This window comes from Tympanuchus pallidicinctus, unplaced genomic scaffold (genome assembly GCF_026119805.1).
Source record: "Tympanuchus pallidicinctus isolate F22 unplaced genomic scaffold, pur_lepc_1.0 scaffold86, whole genome shotgun sequence".
NCBI lineage: Eukaryota > Metazoa > Chordata > Aves > Galliformes > Phasianidae > Tympanuchus > Tympanuchus pallidicinctus.
Window position 1 is genome coordinate 131505 of NW_026294809.1, and position 18354 is coordinate 149858.

Below are 18354 nucleotides of genomic sequence, written 5' to 3' on the forward strand. Positions count from 1 at the left end.
CTGTAATTCCATGGCTCTGTGAAGTTCTGTGGTTCCACGGTTCTGTGAGGTTCTGTGAGGTTCTGTGGTTCTGCGAGGTTCTCTGGTTCTGTCTGTGGTTCTGTGTGGTTCTGTGGTTCCATGGCTCTGTGGTTCCATGGTTCTGTGGCTCTGTGAGGCTCTGTGAGGTTCCGTGAGGTTCTGTGAAGTTCTGTGGCTCCATGGTTCTGTGAGGTTCTATGAGGTTCCATGATTCTGAGGTTCTGTGAGGTTCTGTGGTTCCATGGTTCTGTGGTTCCATGGCTCTGTGAGGTTCTGTTTGTGAGGTTCTGTGGTTCTGTGAGGTTCCATGGATCTCTGGTTCCATGGTCCTGTGAGGTTCTGTGAGGTTCTGTGAGGTTCTGTGAGGTTCTGTGAGGTTCTGTGAGGTTCCGTGAGGTTCCGTGGTTCCGTGACTCTGCAGATTGGGCCGTAGGGACGCTCAGTGCTGCTGCACAACGTGGTTTCCTCCCTGAGGGGCTTCTTATGGGGGCCTTTTTGGGGTGCGCTGCTCTATACCTCCCTTACAGGACCCTTCCAACCCAACCCATTCTATGCTTCTATGACCTTTAAGGACCCTTTCAACCCAACCCATTTTATGCTTCTATGACCTTTAAGGACCCTTTCAACCCAACTCATTTTATGCTTCTATGACCTTTAAGGACCCTTCCAATCCACTCCGTGGTTCTGTGGTTTTTTTAAGGACCCCTCCAACCCAATTCTAAAGTTCTCTGACCTTTAAGGACCCTTCCAACCCAACCATTCAATGTTCCTATGGTTGTAAATGACCCTTCCAACCCATTCTGTGCTTCTGTGATCTTTAAGGACCCTTCCAACCCAACCCATTCTGTGCTTCTGTGATCTTTAAGGACCCTTCCAACCCAACCCATTCTATGCTTCTATGATCTTTAAGGACCCTTCCAACCCAACCCATTCTATGCTTCTGTGATCTTAAAGGACCCTTCCAACCCAACCCATTCTATGCTTCTGTGATCTTAAAGGACCCTCCCAACCCAACCCATTCTATGCTTCTGTGATCTTAAAGGACTCTTCCAACCCATTCTATGGCTCTGTGATTTTTTTTTTTAAGGACCCTTCCAACCTACTCTAACGTTCTTTGACCTTTAAGGACCCTTCCAACCCATTCCATAGTTCCACAGCCTTCCAGGACCCCTCCAAACCAATCTTTTGACATTTCTACCACCTCCCAGAACCCCACCCCACTCGTCAGCTTTCCCCCATCCCTCCCCACCCCCCAACCACACCGTTCCCCCGCGCCTGCCCCCCCTCTCACCACTTTCTCCCCCCACCTTCCAGGCCGGCGGCCATGAAGCACTGTTACTACAACGAGTCGGTGGGTTTCTTCTACAACAACAGCCGGAAGGAGCTCACCACCTACTGGAGGACCAAAGATGTCCTGGTGGTGGCCCTGGGTCTCACCGTCAGCCTCATCGTCCTCCTCACCAACCTCCTGGTCATCGCCGCCATCATCATCAACCGCCGCTTCCATTACCCCATCTATTACCTCCTGGGCAACCTGGCAGCCGCCGACCTCTTTGCTGGCATTGCTTACATGTTCCTCATGTTCCACACGGGGCCGAGGACGGCCGAACTCTCCCTGAAGACCTGGTTTATCCGGCAGAGCCTCCTGGACACCAGTCTGACCGCTTCGGTGGTCAACCTCTTGGCCATCGCGGTGGAGAGGCACCAGACGGTGCTGACCATGCAGCTCCACAGCAAGATGTCCAACCAACGCGTCATGATCCTCATCTTCTGCATCTGGGCCACGGCTCTGCTGCTGGGGTTGATCCCATCCTACGGTTGGCACTGCCTGTGCGCCCTGGAGGAGTGCTCCAGCATGGCCCCGCTCTACAGCCGCAGCTACCTGACCTTCTGGGCCATCTCCAACCTCCTCGTCTTCCTCCTCATGGCGGTGGTCTACGCCCACATCTTCATCTACGTCAAGAGGAAGATGGGGCGGATGTCGGCGCACACCTCCTTCCACCCGCGCTACAGGGAGACCGTGGTCGGCCTCGTCAAGACGGTCACCATCATCCTCGGTGAGCTGGGGGGGTCGCGGCTCACTGACATTCCCTCCGAGGTTGTGGGGCTGTTCCGGCACTCCCTCTTTTCCCTGAGAGGCTGTGGGGTCCCTACAGCGTTCCCTTGGGGGTTGGGGTCACTGCAGTCTTCCCTTGGGGGGTTGTGGGGTCATTACAGTGACCCTCTGTCACCAGGGTTTGGGGGTCACTACACAGTTCTCTCGGGGGCTGGGGATCTCTATAGCATTCTCTCTTTCCCCCCAGGGGTTATGGGGTCACTACAGAGCTCCTTCTGGGGCTGGGGGTCACTACAGTGTTCTCTCCTTCCCCCCAGGAGTTATGGGGTCTCTACAGAGCTCCCTCCTTCCCACCAGGGGTTTTGGTGTAACTACAGCGTTCCCTTGGGGGTTGCGGGGTCACTACAGCACCCCCCACCCCCCATGTCCCCATGTCACTGCAGTGCCCCCTGCTTTCCCCCCAGGAGTTGTGGGGTCACAACAGCATTTTCTCATGGGTTGGGGGTCACTACAGTGCTCCCTCCATCCCCCCGTGGGTTGCAGGGAGGAGATCTGCTGAGGGACGAACCCACAGATCTATGGGGTGAGAAGGGATCTAAGGAAGCCATCTTCTCCCCTTTCACTCTTTTCCCCCACCCTAAAACTCCACAATTCACCCCATATCCCTATGGGGAGCGGGGCAGGAAGCCGTATCTTCCCCATCTCACTTTTCCCCCACCCTAAAACACAGCGATCCCATTGCTCACCCTTATTGGATGTACCCAGGCACGGCCACGTTTCCCCATTTCACTCCTTTCCCCCACCCTAAAACAGCACAATCCCATCAGTCACCCCTACGAGGTGTCCCTGGGTGAATCCCAACGCCGTCTTTCCCCATTCACCTCTTTTTCCCCGAACCGAAAACCCTTCGATTCCACCCAACACCCCGAGGGAAGCCCCAGGGTTGGGGCAGGAACCACCTTTCCTCTAACGGGGGACGGGGGTCCATCTCTCTCTGCAGGTGCCTTCCTGATCTGTTGGACCCCCGGGCAGGTGGTGCTGCTGTTGGACGGGTTGGGTTGTAAGAGCTGCAACGTTTTGGCCGTGGAGAAATACGTCCTCCTGTTGGCTGAGATCAACTCCCTGATCAACGCCATCGTTTATTCCTATCGGGACAACGAGATGAGGAGCACCTTCCGGAGGATCCTCTGCTCCATCTGCTATCGGAATCCCAAATACACCCCCACGGCTGTGAAACCCAACGGGGCTGACCGTGGGTCGCTGTCGCTCAATGGGCATTTCACGGTGGATTCCTCCATCTGAGACGTTGGGGCCGCGCTCGTTTTCTGACCGTGGGAATGGAGGGGGAATCCCTCCGGTGGGAGACATTGCACTGCGGGGTGAGGATCCCCACAAACACCCCTCAAAGGATGCTTTTATAAGGGACCACTGCGCGGTTTGTTAATTAGCGTGCTTAATTAAAGGCTGTTTCTAAAGCTGCGTTGATTTCTACGGGTGACCTGCAGCTCTCTGTATTATTATTATTATTATTATTATTATTTTTGGGGGGGGGGGTTCTGCAGTACCTTCAGAATCAGCTCTTCCAATGATTGTGTGGCCCCCAAAAACCCGAACTCTTCACTTCAACCCATTGCAGAGTGATTCCCAAAGTGAGCCAAGTTGTGTTCCATCCTCTCCAGGAGAAGAACGGATTCTTCTCAATGTCTCTTTGGAGAGGAATGTTCCCGAATTCCATCTGGAGCGGCAGATTCCCCCTCTCTGAGTGTCTGTTCTGGAATTTCGGAGCACTGTGGGGTTTTTTTGGGGGGCACTTTGTTCCTAAAATGGAGAGCGGTGCTGTCGTGCTTCTGTTCTGCTCAGCGATGCCTCGCACCATTCATAACTTCAGTGCCCATTCATAAATGTGGAGCGAGCTCTCAGCGATACCAAACGCCATTCACAGCTTCAGTGCCCATTCATAAATGTGTGATGAGTTCTCAGCGATGCCACGCGCCGTTCACAAATCCAGGGCCCACTCATAAATGTGGAGTGAATTCTTCTCAGCGATGCCGTGCGCCATTCACAGCTTCCGTGCCCATTCATAAATGTGTGGTGAGTTCTCAGTGATACCAAACGCCATTCACAAATCCAGGGCCCATTCATAAATGTGGGATGAGTTCTCAGCGATACCAAACGCCATTCACAGCTTCAGTGCCCATTCTTAAACGTGGAGTGAATTTGCAGCGATGCCGTGCGCCATTCACAAATCAAGGGCCCATTCATAAACGTGGGGTGAGTTCTCCTCAGCGATGCCATGCGCCATGGTGGATGGAAGGAAGGAGGGATGGATGGAGGGAGAGATGGAGAGGTGGAGGATGGATGAAAAGAGGGAGGGATGGAAGGGGGGAGGGAGGGATGGAGGGATGAAGGGAGGGATGGAGAGGTGGAGAATGGATGAAAAGAGGGAGGGATGGAAGGGGGGAGGAATGGAAGGAGGGATGGAAGGAGGAGGAATGGAGGGATGGATGGAGGGAGGGATGTAGGGAGAGATGGAGAGGTGGAGGATGGATGAAAAGAGGGAGGGATGGAAGGGGGGAGGGAGGGATGGAGGGATGGAGGGAGGGATGGAGAGGTGGAGAATGGATGAAAAGAGGGAGGGATGGAAGGGGGGAGGAATGGAAGGAGGGATGGAAGGAGGAGGAATGGAGGGATGGAAGGAGGGATGGATGGAAAGAGGGATGGAAGAAAGGATGGATAAAGAGATGTAAGGAAGGAGGGGTGGAAGGAGGGATGGAAGGGGGGAGGGATGGAAGGAGGGATGGATGGACGAGGAATGGAGGGATGAATGAAAGAGGGATGGATGGAAGAAGGGATGGATAAAGGGATGTAAGGAAGGAGGGGTGGAAGGAGGGATGGAAGGGGGAATGGATGAATACTGACCTGGATGCTTGCATCCATTGCGATTTGCTGCTCTGCTTTTGAGACAGATTGCTGGAGTGTCTCTGTGAGCACCCTGGAGGGACTGCGACCTCCAGAAAGAGTTTAGGAAAAGATTCCTTTATTTCCATCCCATAATCTTAGGAGACTTTTCAAACACTGCCACCAATCTTCTGATGCTCCGTAAATCCCTGCAGCGTTTGCTCCGTCAGCTCAGTCCACATAGATGACGAGAGTCACTGGATCACAGGATGGGTTGGGGTGGAGGGAAGCCAAAAAGACCATTGGCTCCCACAGAGTCCCTTCAACCTCATTTATATGATCTTGTGGTTCTAAGGGTGATCTTCAAGGACCCTTCCAACCCAATTACTCCCTGGTTAACCTGCAAGGACCCTTCCAGCCCTGGATCCCTTATCAATCCTTTGACCCCTTATCAATTTCTTGATCCCTTATCAGCCCTCTGGCCCTTTATCAATCCCCCGATCCCTTATCAATCCTCTGATGGCTCATGAATTCCTTGGTCTCTTATCAATCTTTTGGCCCCTTATCCATCTGTTCACCCCTTCATCAATCCCTCGATCCTTTATAAATCCCTTGATCTCTTATCAATCCCTTTGCCCCTTATCAATCTTTCGGCACCCTTATCGATCCCTTCATCTCTTATCAATCCCTCTGCCCCTTAGCAATCACTTGGGGTCCTTTCCATCCCGACTCCTTAAACCTCCAAGCGCCATCGCCGCGTTGGCGATGCAGGAGTTCCCTCCCGTCGTCCCTCGCAGAAACCCCTGCGATCCCCCCCATCAACCCCCCCCCATTAACCCCCCCCCCCCCCCCCCCCGCCATTCCGACGCCGTTATGACGTCATGCGCGGGCGTATCCCGAAGCGGTGGGCGTGGCCAGAAAAAAAGTGGGCGTGGTTTTTAGAGACGGGCGCGTCCAGCAGCGGAGTGGGCGTGGCTTTTTGGCCGATGATGGGTGTGGCCAGAAAGTGGGCGTGGCCAGACGACGGCGAGCGTCTCGGCGTTGTGGGGGTGGCCAGGTAGGAGATGAGGGCGTGGCCTGAGAGGTGGGCGTGGCCTGGGAGATGGGAGTGAGCGGAGAAGTGGGCGTGGTCTGGAAGGTAGACGTGACCTGGGACGCGGGCGTGGCCTGAAGAGGTGGGCACGGGCCGGAAGGTGGGCGTGGCCTGGAAGGTAGGCGTGGCCTGGGGAGGCGGGCGTGGCCTGGGAGGTGGGAGTGGAGGGAGAGGTGGGCGTGGCTTGGGAGGTGGGCGTGGCTTCGGGGCCCTGTTGTCTGCGCTCCCCCATCGGCGGCCATGGAGGACCCTTCGCGGTTGATGGCACCGCACGGAGCCGGGGTCGCCCTTCAGGGCGGTCTCCCCCCCGGGGGTCCCGCTGCCCCAACCGCTACTTCGGGGGATCCGAGCTCTGTGCCCCCCCCGGCCCCTCCCCCTCACGATACGGGCGACGTTTTGCAGCAGATTATGGCCATCACCGATCAGAGCTTGGATGAGGCCCAGGCGAGGTAATGGGGGTCTCGTTCTGCCCAATAGCGGCAGCTGAGGGGGTGGGGGGAGGGGGCTGTAGGGATGGACCCCCACCCCTCTGGACCGTGGTATGGCAAAGGGACCCCTTATGTGGGGCTGTTCTGGGGATATGGGGCGGTTCGGTGGCGGTTCGGTGCTCCTGCAGCCCTATGTCGTGATTCAGCTGTGTTTTATCAGGGCTATCGCAATAGGGTGATGGGAGCTGGGGGCTGTGGGACTGGACCCCTGCCCCCCTCCCCCCCCTTTTTGAGACACAGCACTGTGGTGGGAGTTTGGGTCAGGGATATCAGTATCGGTTCAATGCTCCTGCAGCCCCATGTTGTGACTCAGCTGTGTTTTATCGGGACTATCGCGATAGGGAGCTGGGGGCTGTGGGGCTGGATCCCCTCTGCTCCCTCTTTTTGAGACACGGCACTGTGGTGGGAGTTTGGGTTGTGAATGTTGGTGCCGGTTCTGTGCTCCTGCAGCCCTGTTTCGTGATTCAGATGTGTTTTATCGGGAATGTCACGATAGGGGACTATGGGATGAGAACTAGGGGGTGTGGGGCTGGACCGCCCTCCCCTCTGGGCCATGGTACAGCGATTGGAGTTTGGGTCAGGAATATGGGGTGATTTGGTATTGGTTCAGTTCTCCTAAAGCCCTGTGTTGTGACTCAGCTGTGTTCTGTCGGGACTATCGCGATAGGGTGATGGGGAGACGGACGCTGTGGAGCTTGACCTCTACTCTGGGCCACGATGGGAGTTTGGTTCGGGGTTTTGGGGCAGTTTGATGCCAGTTCTGTGTTCCTGCAGCCCAGTGCTGTGACTCAGCTGTGTTCTGTCAGGGCTGTCGCGATAGGGTGGGGGTTACTCAGCTGTGTTCTGGCAGGACTGTCGCGATAGGGTGGGGGTTACTCAGCTGTGTTCTGGCAGGACTGTCGCGATAGGGTGGGGGTTACCCAGCTGTGTTCTGGCAGGACTGTCGCGACAGGGTGGGGGTTACTCAGCTGTGTTCTGGCAGGACTGTCGCGATAGGGTGGGGGTTACTCAGCTGTGTTCTGGCAGGACTGTCGCGACAGGGTGGCCCCATGGTCTGGCTAGGGATATCCTTTGGTTCCATACTGGTTCTGGCTTTGTCCCATGTAGTTGTTAACTGTTCCAGGTTGCTTCCAGCTGTGTCCCAATTTCCATCTGTGTGTTCCGTATGGTTTCCAGCTGTGTTCCAGGTCGGTTCTGGCTGTGTTCTCTGTTCATTCTGGCTGTGTCCTCTGTAGTTTTCGGCTCCGTTCCCGGTTGGTTCCAGCTGTGTTCTGCATGATTTTGAACTGTGGCCTGTATTGATTCCAGCTGTGTTCCATGTTGGTTCCAGCTGTGTTCTGTATGGTTTGGATCCATGTCATATATTGGTTTCCAGCTGTGTTCCAGGTTGGTTCCAGCTGTGTCCTCCATAGTTTTCAGCTGTGTTCCAGGTTGTTTCTGGCTGCATTCTGTATTGGTTCCATGTCCTATGTAGTTTCCGGCTGTGCTCCAGGTTGGTTCCAGCTGTGTCCTATATGGTCTTGGTCTGTGTCCTGTATTGATTCCAGCTGTGTCCTATATCGATTCCAGCTGTGTTCCAGATTGCTTCTAGCTGTGTTCTGTATTGGTTCCATGTCCTGTATGGTTTCCAGCTGTGTTCCAGGTTGGTTCCAGCTGTGTCCTATATGGTTTCAGGCTATGTCCTATATAGTTTCCAGCTATGTACCAGGTTGGTTCTGGCTGTGTTCCATATTGGTTCTAGCCCTGTTCTGTATTGAGTCTAGCTGTGTCCTATATGGTCTTGGTCTGTGTCCTATATTGATTCCAGCTGTGTTCCAGGTTGGTTCCAGCTGTGTCCTATATGGTTTCAGGCTACGTTCTGCATTGAATCTGGTTGTGTCCCTTACTGTCTTGGTCTGTGTCCTGTATTGATTCCAGCTGTGTTCCAGGTTGCTTTCATGCTGTGTCCTAAATTGGGTTCCAGCTGTGTTCCATGTTGGTTCTGGCTGTGTCTATAAGGTTTTGGTCTGTGTCCTGTATGGTTTTCAGCTGTTTTCCAGGTTGTTTCTGGCCGTGTTCTGTATTGGTTCTGTGTCCTGTATGGTTTCCAGTTGTGTTCCAGGTTGGTCCCAGCTGTGTCCCATATCAATTCCAGCTGTGTTCCAGGTTGGTCCCAGCTGTGTCCCATATAATTTCCAGCTGTGTTCCAGGCTGGTCCCAACTGTGTCCCACATCAATTCCAGCTGTGTTCCAGGCTGTTTTCCTGCTGTGTCCTTTATAGTTCCCAGCTGTGTTCCACGTGTTTTCCAGCTGTGCCCTGAACAGTTTTGTGTTCTGGGTTGTGTTCTGGGTTGCGTTCCGTGTTGTTCTTCCTCTTTAGGTTCTCCCTGCAGCAAAACTAAGCGCTTTTTCCTCCTTTTTGTACAGAATTTCTGCTATTTTTTTTCCCTGCAGGAAACACGCCCTGAACTGCCACAGGATGAAGCCTGCTCTGTTCAGCGTGCTCTGCGAGATCAAGGAGAAAACAGGTGAGTCGCTGTCATTTCCGCTCCTAATTTGCCCCCCAAAACACCGCTTTCCCCTCCCCAAAAATACCACCCCACCTCCAGTTTTGCTGTTGTTCACCACAGCCCACGTTTTCCCAATGGTTTCTATGACTTCTGCTGCTTTTCACGACGCCTTATTGGTGCTTATTTGGAAGTCATAGAATCATAGAGTCACCAAGGTTGGAAAAGACCTCAAAGCTCCCCCAGTCCAACCGCTCACCTCTTACCAACAGCTCCCACTGAACCACGTCCCTCAGCACAACATCCAGCCTTTCCTTCAACACCCCCAGGCTCGGTGCCTCCTCCACCTCCCTGTGCATCCATTCCAGTGCCTGACCACCCTTTCTGAACAGCAATTCTTCCTCATGTCCAGCCTGAATCTCCCCTGCCGTAGCTTGAAGCCGTTCCCTCTGCTCCTATCCCTGATGGCACGAGAGCAGAGGCCGACCCCCAGCTCCCTGCAGCCTCCCTTCAGGCAGCCATAGAGAGCAGTGAGGTCTCCCCTGAGCTCCTCTTCTCCAGGCTGAACATTCCCAGCTCCTTCAGCCTCTCCTCATCAGCCCTGTGCTCCAGACCCCTCACCATTTCATTGCCCTCCTTTGACCACGTTCCAGGCCCTCCATGTCTTTCTTGTAGTGAGGGGCCCAAAACTGGACACAGCACTCGAGGTGCTGCCTCACCAGTGCTGAGTAGAGGGGGATGCTCACCTCCCTGCTCCTGCTGGCCGCACTATTTGGATAGTGTGGATGGTACAAATGGTTCAATTCTGGCCCTAAAATGCCCGTCTACGAAGGTGAAGCCAACAAACGTGCATCCAATGGCTGCATTCACGTTGCTTTTCTGCATTATTTGCTCCATGAAGGAAAATCTGCAAAGGGTGGGGAAAAAAAACCACCAAAAACAACAACAAAACTCACAGCCGAGCGCGCACCGCTTATTTTGGTACCGCTAACCTCATTACAGAACCACGAACCTCTTAATTAACGACATGCAAAATATATGGCCGTGATTGCATTTGCATACTGAGGCTTCAACACCTTAGGCTGCGTCGTGGTTTGATTAAGGATTAATTAGAAACGACGGGAATTTCACGTCACTTAGGATAATGGTTTTGCATATTTGACAGATATCAGTAGGGGATGTGCAGGAAAATGGGGAATTCGTGTTTTCTTGTGTGTAAAGAGAACCAGTGAGTTTTATGGTCCGTGAGTTTCTTCAGTAGCGATGAACTTGCTGGGATGAGCTACGGGGTGGAAAGTGCAACTCATTAATGCTAATTAACTCCTCTCTAGTTTCTTGCTAACCCCAGCCGACCAGATTCTTCCCTTGAGGTTGTGGGGGCGCTTTATTCAGCAGTTGACTTGAGATGAGCTGATGCGTAATTGATGATAACGGATGTCTAATTACCGTCATTAGACGGGTGACATAAAATTAAGCTGCAGCTGGGAGCTCAACTCCAACATGAGGTGTGCTGACGTGCATCACGATGTGTGTAAGGAGATGGGAACCCAAACACCTCTTCCACCGACCCTTCCCAGCCCCAATAGTTCCACGTGAGCTCTGTCAGAGTGAGGAGTGTTGTTCTGGGGGGGGCTTTGGGGTCCCTTCCAACCCAACTGTGCTTCTGTGATCTTTAAGGACCTTTCTAACCCAACCCAACCCCATTTTACGGTTCTGTAATCTTTAAGGACCTTTCCAATCCATTGTATGGTTCTGTGATCTTTAAGGACCCTTCCAACCCAACCCATTGTTTGGTTCTGTGATCTTTAAGGACCCTTCCAACCCAACCCATTGTTTGGTTCTGTGATCTTCAAAGACCCTTCCAACCCAACCCATTGTATGGTTCTGTGGTCTTTAAGGACCCTTCCAACCCAACCCATTCTATGGTTCTGTGGTCTTTAAGCTTTCTTTTAACCCAACCTCATTCTGTGGTTCTGTGATCTTTAAGGACCCTTCCAACCCAACCCCATTCCACAGTTCTGCAATCTTTAAGGACCCTTCCATCCCAACCCATTCTATGGTTCTGTGGTCTTTAAGGTTTCTTTTAACCCAACCCATTTTGTGGTTCTTTGATCTTTAAGGACCCTTCCAACCCAACCCAACCCCATTCCATGATTATTGTTGTTTTTTATCTTTAAGGTTCCTTCCAACCCAACCCATTCTCTGGTTCTGTGATCTTTACAGACCCTTCCAACCCAACCAAACCCCATTCCATAGTTCTCTGATCTTTAAGGATCCATCCAACCCAACCCATTCTGTTCTCCCACAGTTCTGTGTTGTCGGATGGCTTTGGAATATTGCTTTGGTCACTTTGGATCTGGTGTGCATCACTGTGTTACCAGCAGAGATTCGCTCCTGAATCCAATCCACTACTCATTAAATTGCCTTACAGTTAAAATCCAATTAAAAGCCAGAAAGCTCCTGGTGTTTCTTGAACTCAGTATATTTCGAGGGTCTTTTGTTTGTTTGTTCATCTGTTCTTTCAGGAGCGAACAGTAAATTGTCAAAAATTGGGATTTAAATATTCTGAATCAGATTTGCTTGGAATCGAAGGCGGATGATCCGAGCGCGGATCCCGTTGAGTGTCAGCGTAACGACAGTGGATTTGGGTCTGATTTCATCAGGTTGTTTCAGGTTTCGAGGTTTTAACAGGGCAAAACGTGGTGCTGTCAATACTTCTTGGTGGTGTAGGCTGGTGGTGAGGCCTTTTGCTGGAGCAGTGTGGCCTATCGTTGGTGATGGAGTAGCCTCTGCCTGGCAGTGGTGTAATTGCACCCTTGGCACACCAGGCACCTTAAGTAAGCAGCCCTCAGGTATGGAATTCAGCACGATCCCACATCTGCGTGGCGTTCTTTTCAACCCCAGACACTGAGATACGGCGGCTGTAGCGGCTCAGGCATCTCATCCACCTCCCATAGTCTGTCTTTGATCTTTAAGGACCCTCCCAAGCCAACCCAACCCCATTCCACGATTATTTCTTTTTATATCTTTAAGGTGTTCCCCGTTTCTCCCTCTGACCCACGTTTTCTCTGTACGTACTGCACCATGCCTTCATTAAACTCTCCTTCTTTCCTCGACCTGGAGATAGAAGCCTGGTCTTTAAATGCTCTACCACTGAAGCAGACTCTCTTCCCCGTCCCGGAAATAACCTTCTGATTCCCTCTTTATATCTACCCAGTGTTAAGTATTCGTGGTATTCAGGAAGAAGACCCCCCCGATGCCCAACTAATGAGACTAGATAACATGTTGCTGGCGGAGGGCGTCTCCGGCCCCGAGAAAAGAGGAAGAGGAGCACCGATGGCTGTAGCAGCAACACCAGGTGGCTGTCCAAATGACAATAGCATTGAGCACTCTGACTACAGGGCCAAGCTGTCACAGATCCGACAGATTTACCACTCTGAGCTAGAGAAATATGAACAGGTGATCTTTCTGCATGGAAGAGTTTTTATCATCTCAATTGAAAATAACCCCCCTTTTTTTTTTTTTTTAATTATTATTATTATTATTATCATTATTTTTTCCTTCGGTGTTGGTTTTAAGGACGGAGCAGGAGGTGTAAATGAGTTCAGTTCGACGCGAGGTTGTGTCACATTTGTTTGGGAGCTTATCTCAGCGTTGCAGGAATGAGATGAAATAGAGGGACGTCAAAGTAAAGATGATATTCGTTACCTCTACAGAATTAAGGTGGAATAGAGGGACTGGACATCAAGATAATTAATGTCTCGTTTATCTTTGTTACAGTGTTTTTAAGAGTAAATACAGATAAAGCTGAAACGTGAAAAGTCCTCTGTTTTGTTTTCTGTTTTGTTTTGTTTTGTTTGGATATGTACTCTTGTTGGGGGGAATTCATTTAGGGGGTGTTTCATCGTTTCTCGATACAAATATCTTTATTTTCAGGCCTGCAGCGAGTTCACCACCCACGTCATGAACCTGCTCAGGGAACAGAGCCGGACCAGACCCATTTCTCCCAAAGAAATCGAACGGATGGTGAACATCATCCACGGCAAATTCAGCACCATCCAGATGCAGCTGAAGCAGAGCACGTGCGAGGCGGTGATGATCCTCCGCTCGCGCTTCCTCGATGCAAGGTACGACCTTAACGTGAGCCAGCAGTGCACTCTGGCAGCTCGAAAGGCAAATGGGATCCTGGGCTCCATCAGCAGAGGGGTGGTCAGCAGGGACAGGGAGGTGATCGTCCCTCTCTGCTCGGCTCTCGTGAGGCCCCATCTGGAGTCCTGTGTCCAGGTGTGGAGCCCTCAGGACAAGAAAGACAGAGAGATGTTGGAAAGGGTCCAGAGGAGGGCGACTGAGATGAGCAGGGGGCTGCAGCACCTCCCCTATGAGGACAGGCTGAGGGAGTTGGGCTTTGTTCAGCCTGGAGAAGAGAAGCTGCGGGGTGACCTCATGGCAGCCTATCGATACCTGAAGGGAACCTACAGCCAGGAGGGGAGTCAACTCTTCCAAAGGGCTGAGAACAGCAGGACGAGGGGAAATGGATCCAAGTTGAGGGAGGGAAAATTGAGGTTGGATGTTAGGGGGAAGTTGGGGTCAGTGGGTGCTCTATGGGGTCAGGGGGTGGCCTGTGGGGTCACTGGGTGGCCTGTGGGGTCAGGGGGTGCTCTATGGGGTCACTGGGTGGCCTATGGGGTCAGGGAGTGCTCTATGGGGTCACTGGGTGGCCTATGGGTGTCCTATGGGGTCCAAGTTGAAGGAGGGAAGATTTCGGTTGGATGTTAGGGGGAAGTTCTTTAACAGGAGAGCGGTTGGGCCCTGGAACGGGCAGCCCAGGGAGGTTGTGATGCCCCGTCCTTGGCCGTGTTCAAGGCCAGGTTGGACGGGGTCCTGGGCAACCTGATGTGAATGTGGATGTTTGGTGGCCCTGCTGGGCAGGGGGTTGGAACTGCGTGATCCTTGAGGTCCCTTCCAACCCGGGTGATTCTGTGATTCTGTGATTCTGTGTGACGAAAAGAGGCTTTAATTATTGCTCAGTGCCAGTAATCGCATAGGAAACCTCATTCCCACTGCTGTCAGTTTCAGTGTTAACATCTGATGGGTTGTCATTCACGCCGAGCTTACTTACCTTGACGTAAACATATTAAAACCGCGTGGAATTAAATATATTCTTCCTCAAAGGATATAAATGTATTCTTCCTCAAAGCAGATGTACTTTAGAGCAGGCCCACGGCCGCGCAGGTAGGAATAATTGTGATTTTTCACAGACGTAAGCGGCGTAACTTCAGCAAGCAGGCAACAGAAGTGCTGAATGAGTATTTCTATTCGCACCTGAGCAATCCTTACCCCAGCGAAGAGGCCAAAGAGGAGCTGGCAAAGAAGGGTGGCATCACCGTTTCGCAGGTATGAAGCCGTTGATCGGGAGTCGTCGTTTCTTTCCTTGAGGCATTAAGGTTGGGAAAGGCCGTTAGGGTGGACCGAGTGGCTGCAAAGGGTCCCCATCCAACTCCCAGTGATTCAGTGGTTCCATGAAAACTAGCCCTGGATTCGTCTAGGAGATGCCCTGTGAGCAAACTGTGCTTTAGGGGCACAAAAACAAGCGAGCCAAGGGGAACTCGAAGCGGTGTTCCAAGAGCCAGGGGCTGATGGGTGGAAAACTGTTCTCAGTCAGGTGAAGGTGAGAAGAAATGCAAGGAAAAATGGGGAAAACCTACAGACAGACAACGTCAAGGACAGCTGGGAAGGAAACAGCAATGGCTTGGTGACAGATGAACGTGAGAGTGGATCTCAGACCTGATATAAACACACCTGAGTTCTGTTGGGTTGTCCCCTGTAGCCAGCAATAGGTTTCAGTTGTCGGTACTAAAAGAAAACAAAGAACATTTATGTTGTTCCAAAGGGTTTTGGTGTTTTTTTGTTGGTTTGAGCCCTACTATAAAACGTTATTTTTGCTGCTGAGTCGTCAACGTAACGGGTAATGGAATGGTTTGAATGGTAACAGGGCTGTAAATCTCCAGGTTTCCAACTGGTTTGGTAACAAAAGGATTCGGTACAAGAAGAACATGGGGAAGTTCCAAGAAGAAGCCAACATTTATGCTGCGAAAACGGCAGTGGATGCAACCAATGTCGTGGCTCAGGGCAACCGGGCAAACTCCCCATCGACACCAAATTCGGGTAAGGGAGAGAGCTTTGGAAGTCTCCAATTCCTTCCCGTGACGATGAGCGCCATGAATGGTTGGAAATGCTCACAGAATTGAAAATACACGTTTTTGCACTGATTTTTCTTTCGTTTCTTCGTTTCGTTGTGATTCAGCTTCCTCTGGCTCTTTTAAGATGACCAATTCCGGAGATTCCTTCATAAATTTGCAGTCGTTGACCTCCTACCAGAGCTCCCCGGTGGGAGGCAATGTGCAGTCACAGGTGAGCAGGTTATTTCATCATCATCATCATCATCATTATTATTATTATTATTAAAGCAGTTTCTCTTAATATCAGATAAAGATGATTATTTTTTTCTTCTCTTTCGAGTCAGACTTGTGGCACAAACCCATTGAAATCTATGTGTTATTTTTTTGTTGAAATCAAACTCAGGATTGGCCCATTGCCATCCTTCCATCCTTCAGATTTACACCAACAAATTGGTGCTGGCTCGTTTGAGAGCTCGTCTTGCTCTGTATAAGCAGAACTTGACGGGGTGCTGCCGTGTTAACGGCACTGATTTACAATTATTTTAAACAAAACGAGCACATCCCGCTCGCGCTATGATTTTTTTTTTTGCCTTACCATTATTTTTTTCCTCCCCTCATTGGTGTCATTCCGTGGGATCTTGTTGCAGATGGATTCCTTGCACCATGTCATACACCAGGCAGGAAGATACGACACCATTGTGGGGAATCCTTTGTACACGACGCAGCGCATCGACGTAAGATGTCCCAAAGTTTTAATTGATCCCATCTCTGTTTGGTTCTCAGTAATCATTTGTGAATCAGTCCTAACGAAGTTCCTACGCACTGAGATCTCTGCTGCTGGGATAGGAAAAAGGTGGAAGAGAGATACTTAAGGCTGAAACCTTTGGCTTTGGTTCCCAAAAAAACTTGTGTATTGAGGACATAGTCCAGAGTAGTTGTTCAAAGGGTCCTTACAGGTCAGCTGTGGAGTGGTTGGGTTCAGAGGGTCCTTACAGGTCAGCTGTGGAGTGGTTGGGTTCAGAGGGTCCTTACAGGTCAGCTGTGGAGTGGTTGGGTTCAGAGGGTCCTTACAGGTCAACCAGGGAGCAGTTGGGGTGGAAAGGTCCTTACAGGTCAGCTGTGGAGTAATTGGGTTCAGAGGGTCCTTACAGGTCAGCTGTGGAGTGATTGGGTTCAGAGGGTCCTTACAGGTCAACCAGGGAGCAGTTGGGGTGGAAAGGTCCTTACAGGTCAACTGTGGAGTGGTTGGGTTCAGAGGGTCCTTACAGGTCAGTTGTGGAGTGGTTGGGTTCAGAGGGTCTTTACAGCTCAACCAGGGAGCAGTTGGGGTGGAAAGGTCCTTACAGGTCAGCTGTGGAGTGGTTGGGTTCACAGGATCCTTACAGGTCAACTGTGGAGTAATTGGGCTCAGAGGGTCCTTACAGGTCAACTGTGGATTGGTCAGCTTCAGTGGGTCCTTACAGGTCAAATGTGGATGAGTTCAAAGGATCCTTACAGGTCAACTGTGGTGTAATTGGGTTCAAAAGGGTCCTTTCAGGTCAGTCGTGGAGTGGTAGGATTCAAAAGGTCCTTACAGGTCAGTTGTGGAGCAGTTGGGTTCTAAGGGTCCTTACAGGTCAGCTGTGGAGTGGTTGGGTTCAAAGGATCCTTACAGGTCAGTCGTGGAGTGGTAGGATTCAAAAGGTCCTTACAGGTCAGTTGTGGAGCAGTTGGGTTCTAAGGGTCTTTACAGGTCAGCTGTGGATTGGTTGGGTTCAGAAGATCCTTACAGGTCACTGTGAAGTGTTTGGGGTGGAAGGGTCCTTGCAGATCGACTGTGGGTTGATCAGGTTCAACAGGTCCTTGCAGGTCACTGTGAAGTGTTTGGGGGGAAAGGGTCCTTACAGATCGACTGTGGGTTGGTCAGGTTCAACAGGTCCTTGCAGGTCACTGTGAAGTGTTTGGGGGGAAAGGGTCCTTACAGATCGACTGCGGGTTGGTCAGGTTCAACAGGTCCTTGCAGGTCACTGTGAAGTGTTTGGGGGGAAAGGGTCCTTACAGATCGACTGTGGGTTGGTCAGGTTCAACAGGTCCTTGCAGGTCACTGTGAAGTGTTGGGGGGGAAAGGGTCCTTACAGATCGACTGTGGGTTGGTCAGGTTCAACAGGTCCTTGCAGGTCACTGTGAAGTGTTTGGGGGGAAAGGGTCCTTACAGATCGACTGTGGGTTGGTCAGGTTCAACAGGTCCTTGCAGGTCACTGTGAAGTGTTTGGGGGGAAAGGGTCCTTACAGATCGACTGTGTGTTGGTCAGGTTCAACAGGTCCTTGCAGGTCACTGTGAAGTGTTTGGGGGGAAGGGTCAGCCGTGTTCTGTGACTCCATTTCTAACAGAACCATCTGCTTCACCCACAGGCGAATGGCAGCTGGCAGGACGCGACCACCCCTTCATCCATCACCTCACCCGCCGGAGATCCCGGCAGCGTTAATTCCGACGCGTCCAATTAAGTCGTTAGGACCCTACCGATGAGAGGAAAGAGGTCATTAGTGTAATTTGTCAGTGTTGCTCTTTTCGCCAATACTCTTAACGTGACACACAGCTAATTACCTCAGCCAAACCCTGGAACCAATAGAAGATTGTGATGATGATTACGACACCTCTCTACCTCTCAGCTGAGTTCTTTTTACTTATTATGGGATGTGAAATTGTTCTCGAAGAACTTGCTTCCTTCTTCCTAACCAAATTTGGGGTTGGTTTTCTTTTTCTTTCTTTTTTTTTTTTTTTTTTTGTTTTTAATATCAATTTTATGGTAAGAAACTCAGTGTCTCTTCTAGAAGAAAACCAGGAAAAAAAAAAAAAAAAGGACTTATTTTAATTTCCACAAAGTTTTTTATGACGAGATTTGCGTTTGAGCTGATAGATGCTAACGATTAACCCCTCGTATTGTAACTGTAGGCGTTTAAACCCTCGCTGTTGTAATTTTGTAGAGGAAAATCAGCTTTTCTTACCCACGCTGAGCTCATTGAGCAGAACGCGGCTTAAACCTCCTCCCCTCTCCCCCCTCCCCCCCCCCCCGTTTTTTGTGCATTCCCACCGCTGTTAACACGTAAAGCCCTCCTCTTTCAGGCGAGGTTTTATCAAAGATAATAAACTTCC

The 18354-nt window shown here is 51.3% G+C and overlaps 2 protein-coding genes and 2 long non-coding RNA genes across 38 annotated transcripts in view; 3 read left to right on the forward strand and 1 right to left on the reverse strand.

The window, feature by feature from the left end:
• LPAR2 (lysophosphatidic acid receptor 2) overlaps window positions 1-3552 on the forward strand; it is a 10422-nt gene extending 6870 nt beyond the window's left edge. Inside the window, exons 2-3 of one of the 2 annotated variants that reach the window (XM_052669825.1) lie at window positions 1336-2078; window positions 3078-3552. In XM_052669825.1, the coding sequence (XP_052525785.1) occupies window positions 1336-2078; window positions 3078-3379 (1045 nt within the window). In that variant the 3' untranslated portion in view covers window positions 3380-3552. The remainder of the gene's footprint in view (window positions 1-1335; window positions 2079-3077) is intronic. The other variant, XM_052669826.1, reaches the window with a different exon arrangement.
• Window positions 3553-3637: 85 nt separating this feature from the next.
• On the forward strand, window positions 3638-18324 carry PBX4 (PBX homeobox 4). Of its 34 annotated transcripts, none has more exons than XR_008203027.1 (12): window positions 6258-6517; window positions 8990-9063; window positions 12260-12501; window positions 12979-13169; window positions 14301-14436; window positions 15051-15207; window positions 15347-15453; window positions 15869-16333; window positions 16373-16518; window positions 16788-16992; window positions 17070-17174; window positions 17339-17460. XR_008203027.1 is itself a non-coding variant. In XM_052669820.1 (9 exons), exons 2-9 carry the CDS (start codon window positions 9015-9017, stop codon window positions 17703-17705), a joined length of 1062 nt encoding a protein of 353 aa, XP_052525780.1. In that variant the 5' UTR covers window positions 3638-4168; window positions 8990-9014; the 3' UTR covers window positions 17706-18321. The 34 variants fall into 34 exon arrangements, 4 of the variants coding, with proteins under 4 accessions (XP_052525780.1, XP_052525776.1, XP_052525779.1 ...); XR_008203032.1 differs by having other exon boundaries at window positions 16905-16992; XR_008203043.1 differs by having other exon boundaries at window positions 15869-16294; window positions 16490-16518; window positions 16905-16992.
• LOC128074220 (uncharacterized) lies at window positions 7740-8976 on the forward strand. The gene is made up of 3 exons (XR_008203063.1): window positions 7740-7942; window positions 8049-8595; window positions 8658-8976. It is a non-coding gene; the product is annotated as an uncharacterized LOC128074220 (long non-coding RNA).
• LOC128074222 (uncharacterized) lies at window positions 12884-14305 on the reverse strand. Its single transcript, XR_008203065.1, has 2 exons — window positions 14045-14305; window positions 12884-13176 (listed from the first exon to the last, which is right to left on the reverse strand). It is a non-coding gene; the product is annotated as an uncharacterized LOC128074222 (long non-coding RNA).
• Window positions 18325-18354: the final 30 nt, after the last annotated feature.